The sequence below is a fragment of the Anopheles maculipalpis genome, chromosome X, assembly GCF_943734695.1.
Source record: "Anopheles maculipalpis chromosome X, idAnoMacuDA_375_x, whole genome shotgun sequence".
NCBI lineage: Eukaryota > Metazoa > Arthropoda > Insecta > Diptera > Culicidae > Anopheles > Anopheles maculipalpis.
In genome coordinates this window covers 12,115,447-12,135,040 of record NC_064870.1, presented here as the reverse complement: position 1 = coordinate 12,135,040, position 19,594 = coordinate 12,115,447, and the positions used below count along the sequence as shown (strand labels likewise).

Sequence of the window (19,594 nt, the reverse complement as noted above, 5' to 3'; positions counted from 1 at the left end):
CACAATCATCCGAACACGTGAATAGCACGCCGGACGAGTCAATAAAATATGCTCGAACGATTCTACTAACTCAGAAGATAAATTAAACCTGGTACCTCAACAAAGTGTGTCACTTCTACGATGCCATCCTGTATAATCTTTCCACCGGATCTTCATCCCCCCTCACAGGTTTTAGATCGGGGCCCAATGTTCTGCGGACCAAATCAGCGCATGCATATGGTTCGACCTGTCACGCAACAGTGCCTCCTTCAGCCGTTTGTCCTGGGTGGTCGGGGTGGTGGCAATATGGCGTCCAGCGCTTGCCGTCCCGGTGGCCGCAACCGTCACATCCGTGTAGCGCTCAATCAGCGAACGATAACCGCGGCCGATCGTTACGATGAGCGGTGTGGTGCAGTGACCGGAAGCGTCATAACCGGGCGTTATCGGTACGACCGGAATGATGCACCGGACATCCTCTTCGAACGGCCGGAAAACGGTAGTAGGTCTGAGATTGCTTCGCTCCACCACTATGATACAGCCCCAGGTTGTGCCGACGTACAGCTCGTTGCCGAGCACTGCTAGGGCGCTGATCTGGCATTTGCCAGGACTAAGCCGCTCGTCGATGGCGATACTTTTCAGACTTTCCGAGCACGGTACCAGCTTGGAGCAGTCGAGTTTGTTCTCTACCCGTTTGGTTGATGAACGCCACTGGTACAGGATGTAGCTGGGAGACAGGTAGGAGTACACGTAGTCATCACCGGACGCGTACAGCAGCGCAACGCTTAACCCACGCACGGGTAATGGGGCCGGGAAGTGTGTTAAATGGTGCTGACCTGAAACGTGCGAATTACGCAACGAAAACACACTGATTGCATCGTCCCGTTCGCCACACCACAGTTCACACTCGTCCTCCGCAAGCCATAGAGCAGTGACGGAACACAATCGTTCGCCCGAGCCCAGCTCCGACAGTACGAAACTTCCCTCGGCTGACACGTACGTGCTCGGGATGAGTGTTGAGTCGAGCAGAAACAATCGCCCATTCTCCAACCCAGCCGCCACCCGATGGAACTTCTTGAGGTACACCAAAGCCACCACCGGGGACGGTGCGGACGGTTCCAACGCGTACGAAAACAGATGCACACAGTCGGCAGCATTAAACGCGTAAATGTTACCCTCGGCATCACCAATCCATACGGCCGACTCCACAGCACAGGCCGTGGTCAGTTTGATCGTTTTCAGAAGATGCGGTGTAGTCGGTTGGGAAGAGTTCGATGAACCACCGGATCCGCCGGAACTCATCGAACCGGGCGCAACGGTACTGCCGGATGGTCCACCCGATCCAGCACCAGAACTCTGACCCGCACCACAGCTGCCAGGGCCACCCTTTACCTGTGGGCACAGGATACGATGGTACTGTTGCCAACCCTTAGCCGAACCGCCCAGTATGTCGATGCGCGAGTTTGAACAGGGTAGCCACAGCTCGTACCCGGACACAATGCCAGTCTCCTCTCCGTCCGCACTGGTAATCATGCAGGCAATTCCATCCATCACACTTCCCCCATGCGACAGCGAGATCACATCCAGCAGATGGGTAAACTCTGGTGCCGTTGCGATCGACACGATCTGGCTAGCGGAAGGCCTCAGCTTTGGCTGCTGATCCCAGCACAGTACCATCAGATCGAGACAGTACGAGGGGAAATGAGTTTCCCGGTGAGTTAACACTGGTCGGCCACCCTCCAGGATGCACTCCTTAACTGCTTCGTGACCCTCGAACGGTTGGCGCAGTGAGATCAGCTCGTACAGGAACATGCCGAACGAAAAGCAGTCCACCTTTTCCGTGTACTCTTCCTCGCCGTTGTGACGCATTATTTCCGGCGCCATAAAACCTTCCGTACCGCCGAACCCTTTCGAGCCGGACGGTAGCGTGATGCGGCTGATGCCATAATCGGCCACCTTGATGTGTACGGCGTTCGTCGGATGATCGTGGCTGAAAGAGCAATTATGAGGTGTAAGAGACGACGAAAGAGTTACAAGAATTTTCGACGCGTTCCGAGCTATTTTTGTTCTCGTCACGGCGTTGTTTGACGCGTTGCCAGATATGTATGTTCCTGTCCCACAATTTTTCAACACATGAAGTGAAGACCGGAGCCGCTGTCACCTCTACAGCTGGGCCACCCCAAACAAGCTATATTTACAGATTTACAGAGATCCTTAGAACGCTCATACGAGCTATTCACTATATGTTCTAGCATACCAAAGCGAAATCTATTTGATTTGATGATTTGATTCAGCAGTGGAAACCAAACATATATTAAGACGTGGCAACAAAATAGCAGGACAAGAACAAAAATATATGGACACGCGACAAAAAACCATAGGACCGTGGCAAATTGATTGGACACCCTCTATCGAGCAATGATGACTTACGCATGAGGTTCCGGGAATTCCCAAACCAGTATATTCTCAGCCTTCAGATCGCGGTAAATTACACGCCGACGGTGTAGATACTCCATCGCTTTGGCGGCTTGCAGTACGAGCGCCTGGAAGCAGTACGGACCGATACGGGCACCGCTACGCCGAAAGTGGCGTAGGACCGCATCCAGTGCACCTTTCGGTGCGAGATCAAGCACCAGCGCTAACGGTTGCGTACAGACACCGATCAGCGGTACGATGTGAGGGTGCCGTAGTGTAAGCAGTACGGCCAACTCTTGCCGAGCGGTACAGTAGGCTTTGCAGGCGTGCTGAAGCGGATCGCGTTCCCATTTGCCGAGTGCGCCCTTGTACGCGATGATCGCACTCTGCCGTGCCCGTGGTCCAGGTGCAACCGGTTGCAGCATCTTCATCGCCACGTTAATCGTTGGTCCGCTAGCTTGGTTGGCATTCGTACCATTGCCCAACAGCGACGATAGACGACCGGCCAGAGCAGTCGAGGTAGAGATGGTGGAGTGGTTGGAGTGACGTGTCGCTTTACAGGTTGCCTTAAACACGAAACCAAACGCACCACGACCGAGCAGTGGTCCACGGTTGATGTCACTCGACCGGATTAAGTAGTGGTCGGGTAGGTCCATAAAGTTCTGGAAAGGAATAAATATATTCTATAGCATACATCTTTATTTGTTTATTTATATTGGGAAAGGTCAAGATGAGATTTGAAGGTCCCATGGAAACTGGCAAGATTTATATGGGTATATAACATCACCCTCATTGTACTTACCACATCTGGCGTGATACGACTGAGCTCTATCTCACCGTGGATGGGACATGAGACCGATTTCCGATCGTACGCCGCCAGGATGCATTCTTCCACCATCCAGGAATAGCTCGGAGAACCGTCCCCTGCCATCGCTAGTGTGTAACCCTCGATAGACGTTTCACTTGAGCTGTCAGCTGTTTCCTGGCCAACGCCCGAATCGCAATCGGACCAGCCGAGCGAATCCTGAGATTTACGTCCAGCAGCAGCAGCAGCACCAGCAGCCATCGTATCGTGTAGTATACCAGGCAACTCATTCAATCCTCCACTCGCCTCAACACCAGCAGCCGATCCTCCACCACCACCACTACCACCAACACCGTCTAACGTGCGCCGTTCGCCGATGCTTAACCGATGACGATGGACACCGTTGGCAGCGTACGCCGCACGCTGATTTAACGTCGAGCAAGGTTTAACCTGTGAGGGCAGATTCGGTGCGTGTCGTTCCTCGCACTCGCGCAAACATCGCGGACAAGGCACAAGTCGCGTCACCAAAAACCGTCCCTCGGACGTGTGGACAAAGCGCGTACCGAGCGTCGGGTACCAATCCTCCAGCAGCAAATCGATATGGTCCACGGTAAGGGCTAGTAGCTGCGTTAAGCACTGAATGTTTGGTTCGATTTCGCACGTGACCAGTTTTGGTGCGTCCTCGGATGTTGGAGTGTCATCCTGTCCAACTCCAGTCGGTACCTGAACGCGCAGTGCATTACAGGGGAAGTGAATCTCCAATATTGAGCTAGCGGTTAGATCTATATCACACCAGATGCCGTCCTGTTTTAGCTTAAAGCGATTCATCGGATTACGATACGGTGACGTTGGACATGTGATCGAAATTTCACGCATCTTAAACACCACCGTCGAGGAACCAAAGTGCAACGAAAGACCCGTCTGCCAGACGGCCCAATGGGCGGAAAGAGCGGGTGCATCTTCCAGTCCGGAACATTGGTCCAGCAGTTCCTTCGGCAGTGGATAGAGTCCACGCACCGCTTCCACCACCTGATCATCGGCAAGCACGCGCGTAATGAGCCGGGACCAAAATCCGGACGGAAAGTAGGACATGAGCAGCAGTCGGGCGATCGAACGATCGGGATGAGGCACCATCTGGACGTCACAAACGGTTGCCGTGTTGGCGTCTGTTGGAGTTGGCGTTGGTATTGGTGAATGATCAAGACTGCCGGAACCAACGACCGTTTGCAGTGGGTGATCGTACGAAGGTAACGAAAAGCCAGTGTTCCCTAGTGGATTGCGACGGGCCCGATTTACCCAGCCTTTGGACCTGGTTGCAATCTGTTCATTAAGGGTAGAGAAACAGGTATTATTGCTCAGTAGATAACGTAACGATCGTGAACCAATGCCTACCTTTACCGTGACTATACGATCCGAGCCACTATCTTCTTCGGTTGGTAGCAGGGACGGGATCAGCAGTGTACGGGCATCCCAAGACAGGGCAACTTCAAATTTATTCAACAGACTCACAATGTAGCTGTAACAATGAAAATATATTGTAGCATAAAGAATTACTACCAGAACGACCTAGATTAGGAAAGTGCCACTTGGATCGGACCAGTCAAAATGGTGATCATTTTTGAGGGAGAATAGCTCGAGCTCTATCCAACCTTTTTTTCACCGTAATCGTGTACTTAGTTCCCAAAGAAAAATATTTTTTCCGAAAAAGATTCTATAGACGGATAGAAACGTGCACTAGCACTACACATACTGTTAGAAAAAATCACCCGTACAGCCAATGAAAAGAATTCTTTGAAAATTAGATACGTGGCAAAAGTGACACTAACACGCAAGTCCTGTAAAATTGAGCCATAAATCAATTTTTCTGCTGGTCCAAGATAATGACCCGAAGCATACTTCTAAGATGATCAAGGAATGGTTGCTGCACAATGACAAAACAATGCTTACACATCCACCCCAGTCTCCAAACCTCAATCCTATTAATAATTGATGGGATAATTATGAGCAAAATTTCTAACATCCCCGATCCAGAATGAAAACTAGCTGAAAAAGCTTCTCTCTCAACCAATAATGCTAGAAAATTTCTTCTGAAATAACATACAAATTGAAGTTAGCAGAGCGTAATTGCAGCTAAATGGTGACATACGAAGCTGATTGACGGACGGACAATTTTTCGACGTCGATGTGACGGTTAAAAAGTAAATCATTTTTACGGACAGATAGAATTGTTTTTCAATAAAATTAATGCTGATTGACGATGAGAATACAGTACAATGTATTCTTTGAGCTATAAATATAACATTTGTTTTGATTGATTGAATGTGTTTTATCAATTATTATGCATCACTGTTCTTGCTGTTCGGACATTTTTTGACATAATTTATGTTAGAAACAAAATACATGATTACTGTTAGAAAAAAATCGGTTGGATGGAACTCGAAATATTCTTGAGAATCTTCTCGAGGTAACGATCAGCCATTTTGACTGGTCCGTTCGAAGTGGCACAATACTAAGCTATTTTCAATAAGAAAAATGTCACTAAACAACATTGAAGCTAATGAAAATACACGTTTTGATAAATAAATAATTCTCAGTTCCAAGCTATCTTCCTATTATTCTACTTAAGAAAATTGTTGCACTTTAAAAATTCTAAACAAATCAAAATGACTGGTAGATTCGTTCTAGTGTAAAGCAAACATGGCGAACCCTCGCAATACTTACCCTCGATTATTGTTGCTACCCAGACAGGAACTTTTGAACACGTGCTGCAAGTCATCCATCTTCATCACGCCCGTCCGAGCAAACGGATTTATTTCACGCACCGTCACAACATGCGCCAGCATATCGCATAGCCACTGCGGATCGAGAAAGTACAGATCCCGCAGTGTCGCATCGTCGTAGTGCAGCAGGACACCGTTGTCGTGCAGGAACATTGTTGCTTGATTTAGCTCCGACCAATCGCGGAAACCCTTCAACCCCCGGAGCTGCATCTCGTGTGTCACTGTCTGCCGGTACCGGTCAGCATCCAGTACCGGATCGGCACCGTGCTGACGCAAACTGGCCGCAATATTTGCGACCACATCCTCCAGCGCCAGATAGCTGGCCGGTACGCGTTGATACAGTAGCGGTTCCTTGCAGCCAGGCGGCCGCAGGGAAAATGCCGTATCGTAGATTAACCCTGCCAGCAGCTTAATGTTATGCCCGGTCCGGCAGCTTACCTCGATCGAATCTAGCACCCTTGGTAAACCAATCTTTTCCGCATCCGACACCGCAATGAACCGATCACGAATGATCTGCTGCAGTTCTTCCGCTTTTTTCGCGGGCAATGTTTCACCGACTGCATCGTAATGCGTGCCAACGATAATGACGGGTGAGTTCGGTGCTCGAGCCTGTATATTGCCGAGCCATTGGAGCACTTCGGCTAAACCACGGCGACCATCGATGATGCGCCACAGCACGAGATACAGACTGCGCTTGGACAGAAAGTACTGATGTGTTGCGTAGTACTCCCGCTGCCCACCAAAGTCCCACGTGCGAAACACAACCGGACCGTGATGAGATTGGCCTCGTACCTTTTTCTCGCACACCCAATCGCCAATATCGACACCAACCGTGGACATGTTGATGCCTCGCGATGTTTTCTGATTGATGTTCCGATGTCCCATCCGTTTCGCCCAATGATCGACAGGTTTCTTCCCACGCGAAGAACCCTCACTACGGAGCTGTTCCAGCAGACTGGTTTTCCCAATGCCCTGGACACCGACCACCATCAGCTTCATCCGGGCGTATGGCCGTGCGTCTTCATACACCGACTTTAGGTACCCGACGATATCCATCGTCTTGTATTTTTTGCTTTCGATCATCGAACGTAACGGATCCTGGAGCGAGCAGCCACGTGTGTTCAAGTTCCATAGTCGCGACAAAAGCCCCATATGTGGCGGTAGCTCAGTAATGTCCATATTGCCACTCAGGTTCAGGACGCTCAGGTTGGTTAGCTCGTGGATCGATGGTGGGATCTCCTTCAGACAGTTATTGCTAATGTCCAGCATCGAGAGGTTTGGAAAGATGAGTCGCGATTTTGCCATCCCGATGAGGCTCCATTCGGCATCTTCCGACTCACCCAATGTGGTCACATCGTCCGTCGAGAGCTGGATGCGTGTCAGAGAATTATCAGCTAGGACGAGCGTACGTAACGACTCTAGCCGAAGATGTCGCCGATGACAGCACACACTCTTGAGGACTGCCGTACGCAGTGAGGTGATGCTATTCGAGCTGGTGGATGATTTTACCACCGTCGTCATCTCCGTACCTCCGTACGATGTTGTCGACACGGACGTACTGGATGATGGTGTCGTATCACCTCCAGGTCCGCCATTACTTCCCGTTCCTCCTCTGCTGCCAGATTTACCAACACTTCCACCACCACTACCACCGCCACCACTACCCGGTCCTCCGCCACTACCATCGGAGAGATGTTTTTTGGCTTCTTGTGGGTTGTAGCACATCAGATGCGGATCGGACGCCGCTATCCTTGGCAAGCTGGGCCAACAGCTAATCTCGTTATGTCCCAAATCGAGCTGCTTCAGTGATGCCGGATAGCTCGTAACGTGACCCATGGAGCGTAAACTATTGTAGGACATATTAAGACGCGTCAGATTCACTGCCAAACAAGGCAACGCTAGCGGGATGCTGGTGAACAGATTGTTCGCCAGATTAAGACTGCTCAGCTGCGACAATGCACTGTCGTTCCGTGAATCTGCCAACCGAAGTTCCTGCTCCGTTACCTCAAGCGAACGTGCCCAAATATGATGCCTTACCAGTTCGAGATTGCTAACATGGCGGTTCCGTGCCAGAGCTTCCGTACCATCATCGAACGAAGCACTCGTTCCGGTGTATAGATGGAAAAGAGCAGCTGATGCTGCACTACCACCACTCTCCACCCCGATAGTGACCGGCGACGGTAGTTCAACGCGTTCTCCATCGGAACCGACACCAACACCTCCATCCGTAATTGGTAACGATGGTAAATCCTTGAGAAAATTGAATGCCACATTCAGCTCCTTCAGCTTCGGCGCTTTCCACATCTCGAACGGTAACTCTTGCAGTTTATTGTTGGACACGTCCAGTATGGCAAGATTTGGCATCCGAAACAGTACCGCCGGTACACACTCTAGCCGATTATCCTGCAGATACAGTTCCTCCAGCACCGGACACTGGTACTCAATCGGTTTCAAGCCCGAACCGCGCCGCTTACCATCCGTACGTCCGCCACCCGCCAGCCGTTCGGAGTCTTCCTCCGGCACCGGTAACCGTTCGATCTTGTTCTGTGCCGCGTTCAGGTAGCGTAAGCTTCCGAGGTTAAATATGTCCGCCGGTAAGGTCGTTAGCGTGTTGTGCGAAATATCGATGCGCGTTAGTGCGGCCAGTGCTAGTTGGTGACATTTCGGGTGTGCCCGTAGCTTCCGATTGCATTGCAGCACCGCCTCACTCAACCACGCCATGCGTATTACGCCCAGACGACAGTTATTGCTGTGCCAGTTGATCATCGTAGCAGTGCTCGGGAATAGCGAACTGTACGTAAAATTACCGCCCATCTTTACAAATGCAAGCGGTGAGGCACTGTACTCCGCAGCCGACGGTTCCTGCCCGGTGAAGGCGCGTTTGTTGATCTTATAGTCCGGATCCGGGTGTGCCTTGATCGACAGCAACCGGCAAATGATCGGTTCGTCGCCATTCTGTACCGCGATACTGAGCGCTACCGATTGATCGTCTCGCGCACCATGCTTTAAGAGCAGCTCCACCATCGGTAGCGACTTTTGCCGTGTCGCTTCGGCAAGCGGCACATTGGAAAAACCGTAAATTTCGTCTGATGATCTAGACAAGAGAGAGAGAGAGAGAGAGAGAGAGAGAGAGAGAGAGAAAGAAAAACGCGAAATTCGTTACCAACTGTCAAAAGAGCAACAGAACAGTACACCTACTTGGGATCATTTTGGTCTTCAACGGCCCGTGCAATCACATTCGGATCAGCACCATTCTCGAGGAGTATTGTTACGACGTCAAGAAATCCACCCCGAACGGCCGCAAGTAGTGCCGTTTCCCGTGCTGCACCACACAAGATATCCAAATCGAGCGGGCAGCGCATCTCACCGTCCTGTCCCTCGCCGTCCTCGGATTGTTCCGTTCGTCCACTTAAACTTAACCGCGACATGATGGACTGAATGCCAAACGATATTTTTCGACTGGTAGGGCTAAGTGGGTTACTGTTGCTGTTTCCGACTGTATCCGCACCGTCATCCATTTTGTTCGAATTTGATCCACCAGGTAGTCCACCACCGCCATTACTCGCTACCGATGGTACCACGTGCCTCACACATTTTACCCGCCATTTAAGTAACGTTTCGACCAGTTGCGGATTCCCCAGCAGACATCCAACGTACAGTGCGGTCTGGCCGGCCACATCCTGTGCATTCGGATCGAACGCAAGCCGCCATTCGAGCTCCCCATTCGGACTACGGAACGTACTGAGCAGCTCGTCAATGTACGGATACTTTATCAACAGCTCCACCACGGCACAGTGTCCATTGATGCAGGCCGCATGGAACGGTAACCAGCGTTCGACCGTTACGTGCTGCACTAGCTCAGGAAAACGTTCCAACAACATAGAAGCTACCGTTGTATGTCCATTGTGTACAGCTGTGTAAAGGGGTGAGTATTTGGTGACTGCGTGTGCCCTTCCATCGGCACCAGCTTCCAGCAGCAGCTGCACAATACGTTCCGAGCCGGTTTGTGCCGCACTGGAAGTAGAATAAAAAACAGGTTCAATGGCCTCGTGTAAAGGAAATGATTTGCCGAGTTTCAACGCGGTCTTCGCATGGCGCCTCTTAACGGGGTTTTAATATGGTTGCTGCAGCAACGTCCCTGCATGATTAATTTTCCTTTTTTAAATTAATTCTTTTACAATAGATAGAATAGTATTTAAATAAATTAAATATCACCAATAAAATCATTCAACGAGCAATACCTGTAGCTCTTTTATATGCAAAATTTAATTAAAAACAAAAATTAAAGAGATTTTACTATTACAATTTAAATCCTTCAAAGATTCAGCATGGTAGCTAGGGGCAGAAGAAATTTCCACAAAATATCTATATTATGTTAAATTTGCACTGAATTTGATAACAACAACAACAACAAATATCAGGACTACAAAAATTAAAGTATGCTAAAGGCATACGTATGATGCCTATATTAAGTACGGCGAATGATATCTATTATGATTATAAATGGAAGTGTTTGTGGCTACCCGGGCTAGGTTATAGAAGTAAGGGTGTATTTTTAGTCAATGAAACGAAGATTAAGCCCAGCAGTAGAAGTCTCAACTTACATAAACAGCAGTGTATTAGCACCACCGGGCGCCATATTGACAATGATTTCTCTATCGGAACCAATGTTTTCTAACAGCAGCTGGACAGCCGCTTCATCCGACGCAGTGACAGCTTCTCGCAGTGCCCGATGCTTCTGGCTACGTATCTGTTCGCGAGTATCTAAAACGGGCAAGTAAAACAATACAATTAGACATAATTATTTGCTTCCAAATGCAATACCGAGGATCGAGCCACGGAGACAATTTTGGAGACGACTACAATCAGAGGACGAGGACACGAGAAGATTTCCAGGTCATCCGCATATCAGGCACTCGCGGGGCACCCGACAAACCTACTGAGAGATCAGAAAAGGAGTTCCTGAATTCTATCTTGATCTGAGTTTATCCAGTTTGACTAGTAGAAGATCAAGAGGAAAATTATCGACTGTCGCTTTCAAATCAGTATAGAAAGCATCCACCTGACGACCAACGGACATGTTAACGAACACGGATGAGACAAGAGATATAAGGTTAAGACGAGGAGGAACTCTTCGGCAAAAAACCATGTTGATGAGGAGAGAGATATATCTAGAAACACAAGAAAAAAGTGAGACACCAGGATAGTTGCGAGTATCGCACCTATCTCTCATCATCATTATCATTATCTTGATGCCCTCCGCAGTAGCGTTAACTCGTCCAAACATGGCCTAGCAAGTCTTTAAGCGAAGAAAAAATGAATCAATATTGACAGCAGATCTGTCTCCGGCTACCAACCAAACATCTACGGAAGCTTAAACCGATCAAAAACCGCACGCTGTCTCGTAACCCACAGCAACTGGATTCTTCCATTTCTAGTTCGACGCATACACGCGACTAGTCTTGCGGTTTCGCGAATGGTGTGTGCGAAGGAAACATCCGAAGACAAAAGCGACCGATGGGGAAGATATCATTTACCGGTCAACTGAGTTTATCGATCTAATCATAAAAACTCGTCCTCGCGTTCGTTTGATGGGCAGTTTTCATTTTCTTCTGAAACTTACTTCTTAACGTCTCCCCAAGTGTGCTTTGATGCAAGAGCTGTAGAGGGTTCGGTCGTTTGCTGCATTGAGGGCAAAGGCTCTGGACGGATGCCGACAATTGTTGCACATACTGTTGCACAAATTTGCCTAAAAACCGGCATAAATATTGGATTACCACACGAAATATTTTAGCACCAAGGCAGGGCACACTAGGTGCGGCAAATGGTTTATTTATTTTTTCTTTTATTTTTTAATTTTTTTGCGTCACGCATTAAACCGATTTCCCCGGGGCGGAAAGCACGCCGCATAAAATTATATCGTAAAATCGATTTAATTTTCTATTCATTTCAAATTCCACCCGACGAAGAAAAAGAAACGGGTGGAAGGTTTGCATTTGAAAAATGAATTTAATAAGTATGCATGTGCAACACACGGTCCCCTTCAGTGTAGCACGTGCAAGCGTGCATTCTTGGTGGTTTGCTGGCGCTTAGCTGCATGGTGTAACTGGTAAGTATCCATCACGCTCACCGGCCCCGTTTCCTCAGGCATCCCTGAAGCCTGTTTCTTTCACGCGATTACACACGCAACATATCCAACCATAAATGTCCCTTGCCAATGTAAGGAGGTGGTTATGTACGGCAAGGGCACTTAAAAATAAACGACTCCCTCACCTTTGATCCCTTTACCTTTACGTAGTGATGTAGAAGCCGAAGTAACTCACGCGGCAATACGACTTACAATCAATACTGAGGAAAATGATAGGAACAGGTAAAAGAAAGAAGCCGCTAAATGTCTAGAATGAAGTAGGAGTCTAGAGACAAAACAGTCTACACGTAAATCACATCATATTAACGATGTCCGCTTTAGTTTAGCAACAAGAAATGTAGTTGTAATTGATCAAACTTCAAATTTGACAGTTTAACTGCTATATCTGCTTCATGCTCTTAATATATTGTAATGTAGTGTCATATTGTTTAACGCAGACTTTCGTGTATCCGAATCCGATATTGTTATTACACGGTAAACCCCGTATTGGTAGTTTTAATTCGATGCATTACCTGGTATTTTCCACGGTTCAATCACCTCGTCCACAAAGTAATCGCACGCATCGAACGCTTGCTCGGCACCGGGTTTCGGGACTTCGCCGAACTTCCAAGACATATTGAAGCGTTGATAGGGAGTTCCCGGGGGAAGTAATGTGATACACTCGTAGCAGAAGTTGTTTAAGGAACTTTCGGTAGTTTTGGAAGACCTGCTGTGTCACTACGAGGCTACGTTTGCGTTAACTGCACACAAGGCTCACACAAAAAAACACACCATCGCAGTAAGTGGCGCAACTACAGAATAACCACAGCACTTTCTTCTTGTTTGCTTTGAATGCGGTATTTTGCTGCTTCACAGGACACCCGGAGATCTTTGTCACGGATGGGCGACAAACAAAAAACCACCAGAATGAAGTCGCACGCATCGAGAGGTCCACCGTGCTAAAAAAAAGGGCGCAACCAGACAATAAAACCACACCACCCCACAAACCAGTGGTCCACAAACCAGTCCAACCAGCGGCTGGGATACCTGTGCGCGACGGTAGCGAACCAGACTACACTGACGAGGGACCACCGCTTCGCACTTCGTATCTCGTTTATTAACCGAACCGACTTGTAAAGCGATCGTGTACTACTAGATTTCTGTTGTTGTCGTTGTTGCTATGTTTGCCACTGCCATGTAGCATGCAATCCGGGGTCCCCGTCTACCGACGGCTTTCGGGGTTTTTGCGAGGATGACGAGTCGCGGGTTTTTGCTCTTTTTTGTGTGTTTCTAGCTGCACAAACAATGCTATCCACGCCGCGCGCCGACACGATGGCGCGCTCCCACACTAACGCAACCCTCTTTCCGTACGGTGAATGGAAAAGATTTCCGAGCGGAACGATGAAGGGAGAGAAAAAGAGAGATATATTGTGCGAGCCCAAGAAAATATCGCGAAAAGTGGGGAAATGCTACCAGAGAGAAAATGCTGGATTTTTGCTGCTAAAGCCGGGCGGGAAAAACTTGGTTTTTTTGCACTCAGGATTCAAATATTTCAATTAAACTTAGAAAATCAATAGAAAAGAACAGGATTCTCTCAAATTGGAAGGATATCGCATGTCACTAACAAGTTGCAAGGAGTTGAGGTTTGCAACTGCATATCCACGTCGTTCAGGACGAACTTTAACGTCGAACATGCTTCAATTCGCTCACTCCAAGTACATTCGACCCAAAGCATAAAAGAGATAGACGGTTCGAAAACCGGAGCACAAAAACAGCAAGGAGTCACGTTGCTCGTTTCGTTCGAAGCGCCGAAGCAGTATCGACGGAAGCCAACGTTGCTTTCCTGTGCCGTTGCGCATGTCCAACGGCTGCCATGCTAAAGGGAAGCCTGCCAAGAGATGGGGTAAGTTGCCTTACTACCCATCCCTCCCTCCCCGGGGACGAGACACACATTGAGGAATGAAACCGGTTTGATGTGTCTGGCAGCCATGATAATCCCGAAACCATGCTGGATGAGCGTTTGCGAATATGTCGATTCCGTCGCTACACGACTCTATAGTAGAGTAAACCACTGACCTACTAACTAGAAGTTGCACAGATTCCTTTATCTCTTAGATTACATTAATTGGGCATTGTTCCATCCGTTCCGGTACTATCATATGTTTACAAATAAAATGATAAACATTGTGCGAGATTTTCTAGACGAGATAGTGACGCACACAGCTTCCGAACTGCCGGCCCGTATCACAAATGATGCGAGCAAAGATAAAGCATTCTACCGTCTTTTCTGCTGCGCTATATACTCACCGGCCGCATCTTTCAGCAACTGTACGCAAGCCTCGTGTCCGCTCCGTTCCGCCAGATCCAGCGCCGTCAGCCCATTGCGATCCTTCGCAATAAACGAGGCACCCGCGTCTAGCAGCACCCTTATATTACTCACATGACCGTGCTCGGCACTGAAATGGAGGGCAGTCTGTAGGAAAGAGTTTTTCGTAATTATTAAACTGCCCAATATGGTGGACTACCAACGGACACATACCTTATTATCACACCGGCAACCAGCAGTAGCATTGATGTTTGCCCCAGCATTGATCAGCATCGGCAGACACCGGGATTCGGCTGTAATCGCCGCCGCATGGATCGGTGCCCGGCCCCAAGAATCGAGACAATCGATCAGGTGGACCTCCTCCTGTAGCAAATCTTCCAGCAGCTCCACGTTGTCCCATAGTGCCGCCTTTAAGATACGAAGTTTGCGATTATGTAGTTTGCTCAGAACACGCAGTTCCCGTATTTTACGCTCAAACAGTCCCATCCAGCTACTAATGGGTCGTCTCGATCGATTGTGCTGACGATCGCGACCGCGACCGGCACCGGCCACTGTCAGTGTGCTACTGTGCCCGCGTGCGAAACCTATGGTTTCACGTGCTTGCGAATTCCGAGGCGAATGACCTCTAGCGAATTGTTGAAACAGTGTACAACCAGGACACTATCCACTGAGGGAAAACCGCCACAGGAACGGGTATGCTCAGAAACAAAACCACCGTGGAAATACAATTAGTGGCTTTGAGCGTTTCGCTTAGTAAGCCACCGGCGAAACGCGCGAATATATCCATCCAAACCGACATTTGCAGCCAAATGGAATGCTTCAAACGGGCGTTACGCGAAACAGGAACAGTGCGCGCGGGATTAGGTTACCTTGCGTTCGTATCAATTTACCGCGGGTAGGTTACTTTCAGCTAATCCCGGTCGTATGGCCGGTGCTGTACGCACCAGAGAAAAGGGAAACATAATCCACAATAAAATCGCGCCAAGTGTAGCAAACGTGTCCGACCCATCTCACGAGGTATGTAAGCTTAGAGCGACACAGGACAAACACTCGATCGATGGAATGAAGTGGGATCGTTTTGCTAATTGAGTACCCGTTTTGCTGGATGTCCAATTTCAATTCAAGGGTTTTAAGTCCGTCGTGTCCTAAAATGGTAACTTAAACAATAATGTATTAGTGTTAAACTGAGTAATCCATTTTGTAAGACACAGTCGCCGTTGCATTGAAGTAGAGATTTTATTCTAATTATTCAGAACATGTCGTATCGCATGGGATTAATTAGATGCAATAGTTATCCATCTTGTCTTTATACATCAAAGTCATCGTTATTTATTTGAATGCAACCGCTTCAATGAAAGAAGACGCGCCATGAATGCAGTAGCGGGAACAAAACTGTAACTGGATAATCTCAGTAGCTTCATGTGTTCCAGTCCCACAAACGGAACAGTGCGTAGCGTAGTGTCAAAATTGCAACAGCAGTGCAAGGTGGAAGATCGACTTTCTCGTCGAGAGTCTCGTCATACAGATGGCTGATAAGAAATCAACCACCCATATCGCAGAGCATACGTAGTCGAGATGCTTGTTGCAATCTCCCCGTTGTCCTGAAGATAAAAGCTAACCCGCTGAACCAGGATTTCGAGGGTCGAAGGCACGAGGAGGTTTTTAGTGAATATTTCTGGTGCCTTTGAAAGGATTCCTCCCCGGGGAAAAAAGAACGTCTATTATTCTTTGTCAAGACAACTTCAACCTTGGTTCTCGATCATCGATTCTCTCGGTTTTGCGAACTGTTAAGTTCCGCCAGTTAAAATTGAATTCTTGAAATCTCGAAGCTACGTAATTAATTGCAAGGATTATTCTTCTTCTTTGGGACTACAGTGAAATCCAGCTTAAAGAATAGAAAGTAGGGAAAGTAGGCATAGTAGGCTGTAAATGGATCGTTGATCGGTGAAACCAATGCAACTCTGATTGCATTGGGACATTTCAACTTAGAGAATATTCTTGTGCAGCTTAGAAAATGTCATCTTAGAGAGACATGATATGTTTGTAAAATTAAGGGAAATGAATGGCAAAAACGTTCATCTTGATATCTCCAAGATCTCTCTATCTTAGGGAGGTACCAGCTTAAAGAGATTTCACCGTACTAAGATATCTTAAAGAGCTGCCATTTCTGACTTCTTTGAAGTGATTGATACATTCTATTTTGGTAGTATAACCGCACGAGGTCCTCTTCTTTTACTATACAACTTCGAGAGATCCTAAGTCTACCATTACTCGCTTTCTTGACTTGATTGTATTGTGATTAACTTGCGCTATTTCCTTTTCAAACTAAAAAAGTCAATGCTTTATTTACAAGAAAATTAATCACAATCGCCCATTATTAACTTCAAGTAGAGATTTACCGCATAATACAATCCGACACCACTTGCTTTCACTTTCACTCTATTAGAAAGCCTTGAGACGTCCAAAATGTCCAATTTACATCGTGGATGGAACCACACATCCACCATCACCGCACGATAACATCAATTGCGATGCTCGCCAGCATAAATAAATCATACCGGAAGCAACAAACTGTTCGCTCGCTTTCATTTTTCTTCGCCTAGTTAGCGCGTTGCATATGTTTCGTCGAAACGAAAGTAACCAAATGCGTTTGAACGAGCTTTCAATCGTGCCAACCATTATTGCCAGGGGTTTGCTTACAGATTAATAAATGCCATCATTCTGCACCATCGTATGAATCGTGCTGCGCCTTTTTTTTTAAATAATCCATTGCGCATCGCAAAGAGCTCCCGGAGTCAGATTACAGGCAGGGACATTTCTCTGCTCGCATGCAAAAAAGGGTTCGTGTCAGTCCCGGTCAACAAAAAAAAAAAAACCCCGGTCACAGAAGCCAAATGACTGCAGCAAAACAAGACAAGATAAGGGGAAAGCAAACGGTAAGCCATTCATTCTTCTCGAGCTGCAAACTCATCTGCTCGAGGTGGAATCCACCACCCGTCCTGTCTTGCTCGGTACATCTTTCGATTTCGGTGATCGGCGTACTCGGTGTTTTGCCGGCAGAACAGTTTGCCAATGCCACAACCGAACCGAAGCCCAATTACGTGGCCACGAAACAGAAGCGTGAAAGCGAGATGGCCCTGGTTGCGATGGCACCCACTCACTCAAAAACTGCTTCATTTTAATTGCCCGTGTTTCGCATTGGACGCTCGTGGTTTTGCCTGCCGGAGGCATAGATGAGTAGTGATGGGATAGTTTCATTGTTTAAGTTTATTTTCAGAAAAAAACGGAACGAACCTGGTAGGCTCTGCAAGTCTGTGCTGCAGTCGTCAGTGTAGTCTTCTCGTTTATCCAACAATATCAAGGATTCCTTAGACAGGACCGCAAGTTCCCCAATAAACTAATTTTTCACCTAACTTCTTCTTCTGAGCTTAACGTCTTTCTAGGTATTTTTGACGTCTTTTTAGGCCTTAATCTCAAGCTCCTGCCGGCCATCGAATGGCTTACTAGACTTACTGATACCATGTAACTGGATAATCCGTCCTCCGGCGTGATTTTACAAAACCCAAGTAAAACAAGCGTGTTTGCCTTTCCGGTTCGAACCTAGCAAAATGTATCCGTTCCTTTTTTTTATCGTTCCGTTCCGATACTTTCCTTCCATTCCAATATTTTCGATCCGTTTCGTTATTTTCATTTCGCATAATTTTTTTTTTTTTTTATTTCGTACCGTTCTTTTTGATATTCATCCCGTTTTCGATATGGAAAGTAAAATTTAGTACAGTTTGTGGGTTTCGTACATTTATGATCATAATTTAGTTGGTCCTGCCCTGTTTGGATTGTCGTTTAATAGTATTGCGACTAAACCTCAACCACCCAAATTTTACTTAACCTCCACCCAAACCAGACCCTCCCCCAGTCACTTAATCGAGGTTTTTAATTTCAATATCGGTTCTTTTGCACCCTCGGTTCGCCTTCAGTTCCTTTTTGCAATTGGAAGCAGGTCCGTACCGTTCCTTTTTTTCAACGAATTTCCCAACACTAGCGGACACTGCTTTGCTACTTTAAGCGTTGTAATATAATGGAACTTGATACAGAAAAAGAGGTTGCGAATGCACGTTTTAGCATTCTAATGGGCAGAAAAATGCAAAATAGCTAGCTTCGATCGTTCCTTTGAAAGAAACGAAACGAACCTAATAGGTTTGGAAACGAAATTTGCATCACTACTTGGGTATTAGATTACGTTAGCTCCACTTCCGGTCGGTTCCCCGGGTGTGCGGGTGAAACGCATCCGCATACACGGTCAGGCGAGAAGCTTAATATGCATGAAACATCCCGGTTTGATTGATGATTGCTTGATTGCTCGCCACGCACGGGAACAGGGCGGATTGATTGAAGCACCGTCCGAAGGAGGAAACATGCAAGGGGATTGCAGTTTGGTGGTGGGGGAGTGTGGGGGGGGGAGGCTAAAAATATGTAACTGTACCGAACTGTACCGAGCGCTCAGGGTCAAGGTGGACCACTGTCCCACTCGCGAACGGTTCCTCCATTCATCGCGAGAAAGTGTTTCCACCATCCGCGTTACGCAAAGGCAGGCCTCGTGAAAGCAGACCCTTTACACACCGACACACACACACTCCTGTGGATCGATAGCATCCCGTAGGATCGAACTGATTTACCTGATGCAGCAATCGGCCGGGAAACTCTTCACTTTCCGGTGACGGTGTATGGTCGGCCATCGTGTTCGGCGCGTGACGCTTTCGCTCGACCCAGAACCGGACGTTCTTACATCGATGTTACGAGGCACGAATCACTATTGGCAGGAGGGCAATCTTGCTGCAGGTTCACTGTGTTCAAGCTCTGTGCGTGCCTTTTGGGGCGAATTCTCTCACGTACGTGTATGGGCCAGGCTAGGGCAAACTGTTTTCCGCCAACGATGTGACCGATTTGCTGGCGGCCTTACAACACTGCGTCCGTTTCTTTTCTTTTTTTTTCGTTCAGCAGAAGCACCGTGGATGGCGGATGAAAGGGGTTTGCTACTTTATTGAACTGTGGCACCGCGCAGACGCATCGTGAACATTGGCAGGGGCCCGTACGGTACTGCTATGGGTGAAGAAGACTTCAGGTGCACCCAGAAACAGTTGATTGAATCGGTTTCTCGTTACGCTCGT

General features: G+C 47.8%; 4 protein-coding genes across 5 annotated transcripts in view; 2 read left to right on the top strand and 2 right to left on the bottom strand.

Annotated features, from left to right (window-relative positions):
• Nucleotides 1-19,594, bottom strand: part of LOC126559830 (DNA damage-regulated autophagy modulator protein 1) — a 399,963-nt gene that overhangs the window by 11,502 nt on the left and 368,867 nt on the right. The window lies entirely within an intron of this gene.
• The window catches only part of LOC126560583 (uncharacterized), a 499,122-nt gene that overhangs the window by 222,296 nt on the left and 257,232 nt on the right, over nucleotides 1-19,594 (top strand). The gene's annotated exons all lie outside the window — the stretch shown is intronic.
• The window catches only part of LOC126560131 (BTB/POZ domain-containing protein KCTD8), a 346,716-nt gene that overhangs the window by 72,566 nt on the left and 254,556 nt on the right, over nucleotides 1-19,594 (top strand). The window lies entirely within an intron of this gene.
• Nucleotides 172-19,178, bottom strand: LOC126559167 (leucine-rich repeat serine/threonine-protein kinase 1). Of its 2 annotated transcripts, XM_050215398.1 has the most exons (10): nucleotides 19,103-19,178; nucleotides 14,643-14,837; nucleotides 14,411-14,576; nucleotides 10,581-10,740; nucleotides 9,175-9,990; nucleotides 5,918-9,070; nucleotides 4,589-4,712; nucleotides 3,194-4,516; nucleotides 2,407-3,053; nucleotides 172-1,966 (listed from the first exon to the last, which is right to left on the bottom strand). In XM_050215398.1, the coding sequence occupies exons 1-10, from the start codon at nucleotides 19,160-19,162 to the stop codon at nucleotides 172-174; spliced, it is 8,439 nt and encodes a 2,812-aa protein (XP_050071355.1). In that variant the 5' UTR covers nucleotides 19,163-19,178. The 2 variants fall into 2 exon arrangements, with proteins under 2 accessions (XP_050071355.1, XP_050071280.1); XM_050215323.1 differs by lacking the exon at nucleotides 19,103-19,178 and having other exon boundaries at nucleotides 14,643-14,915.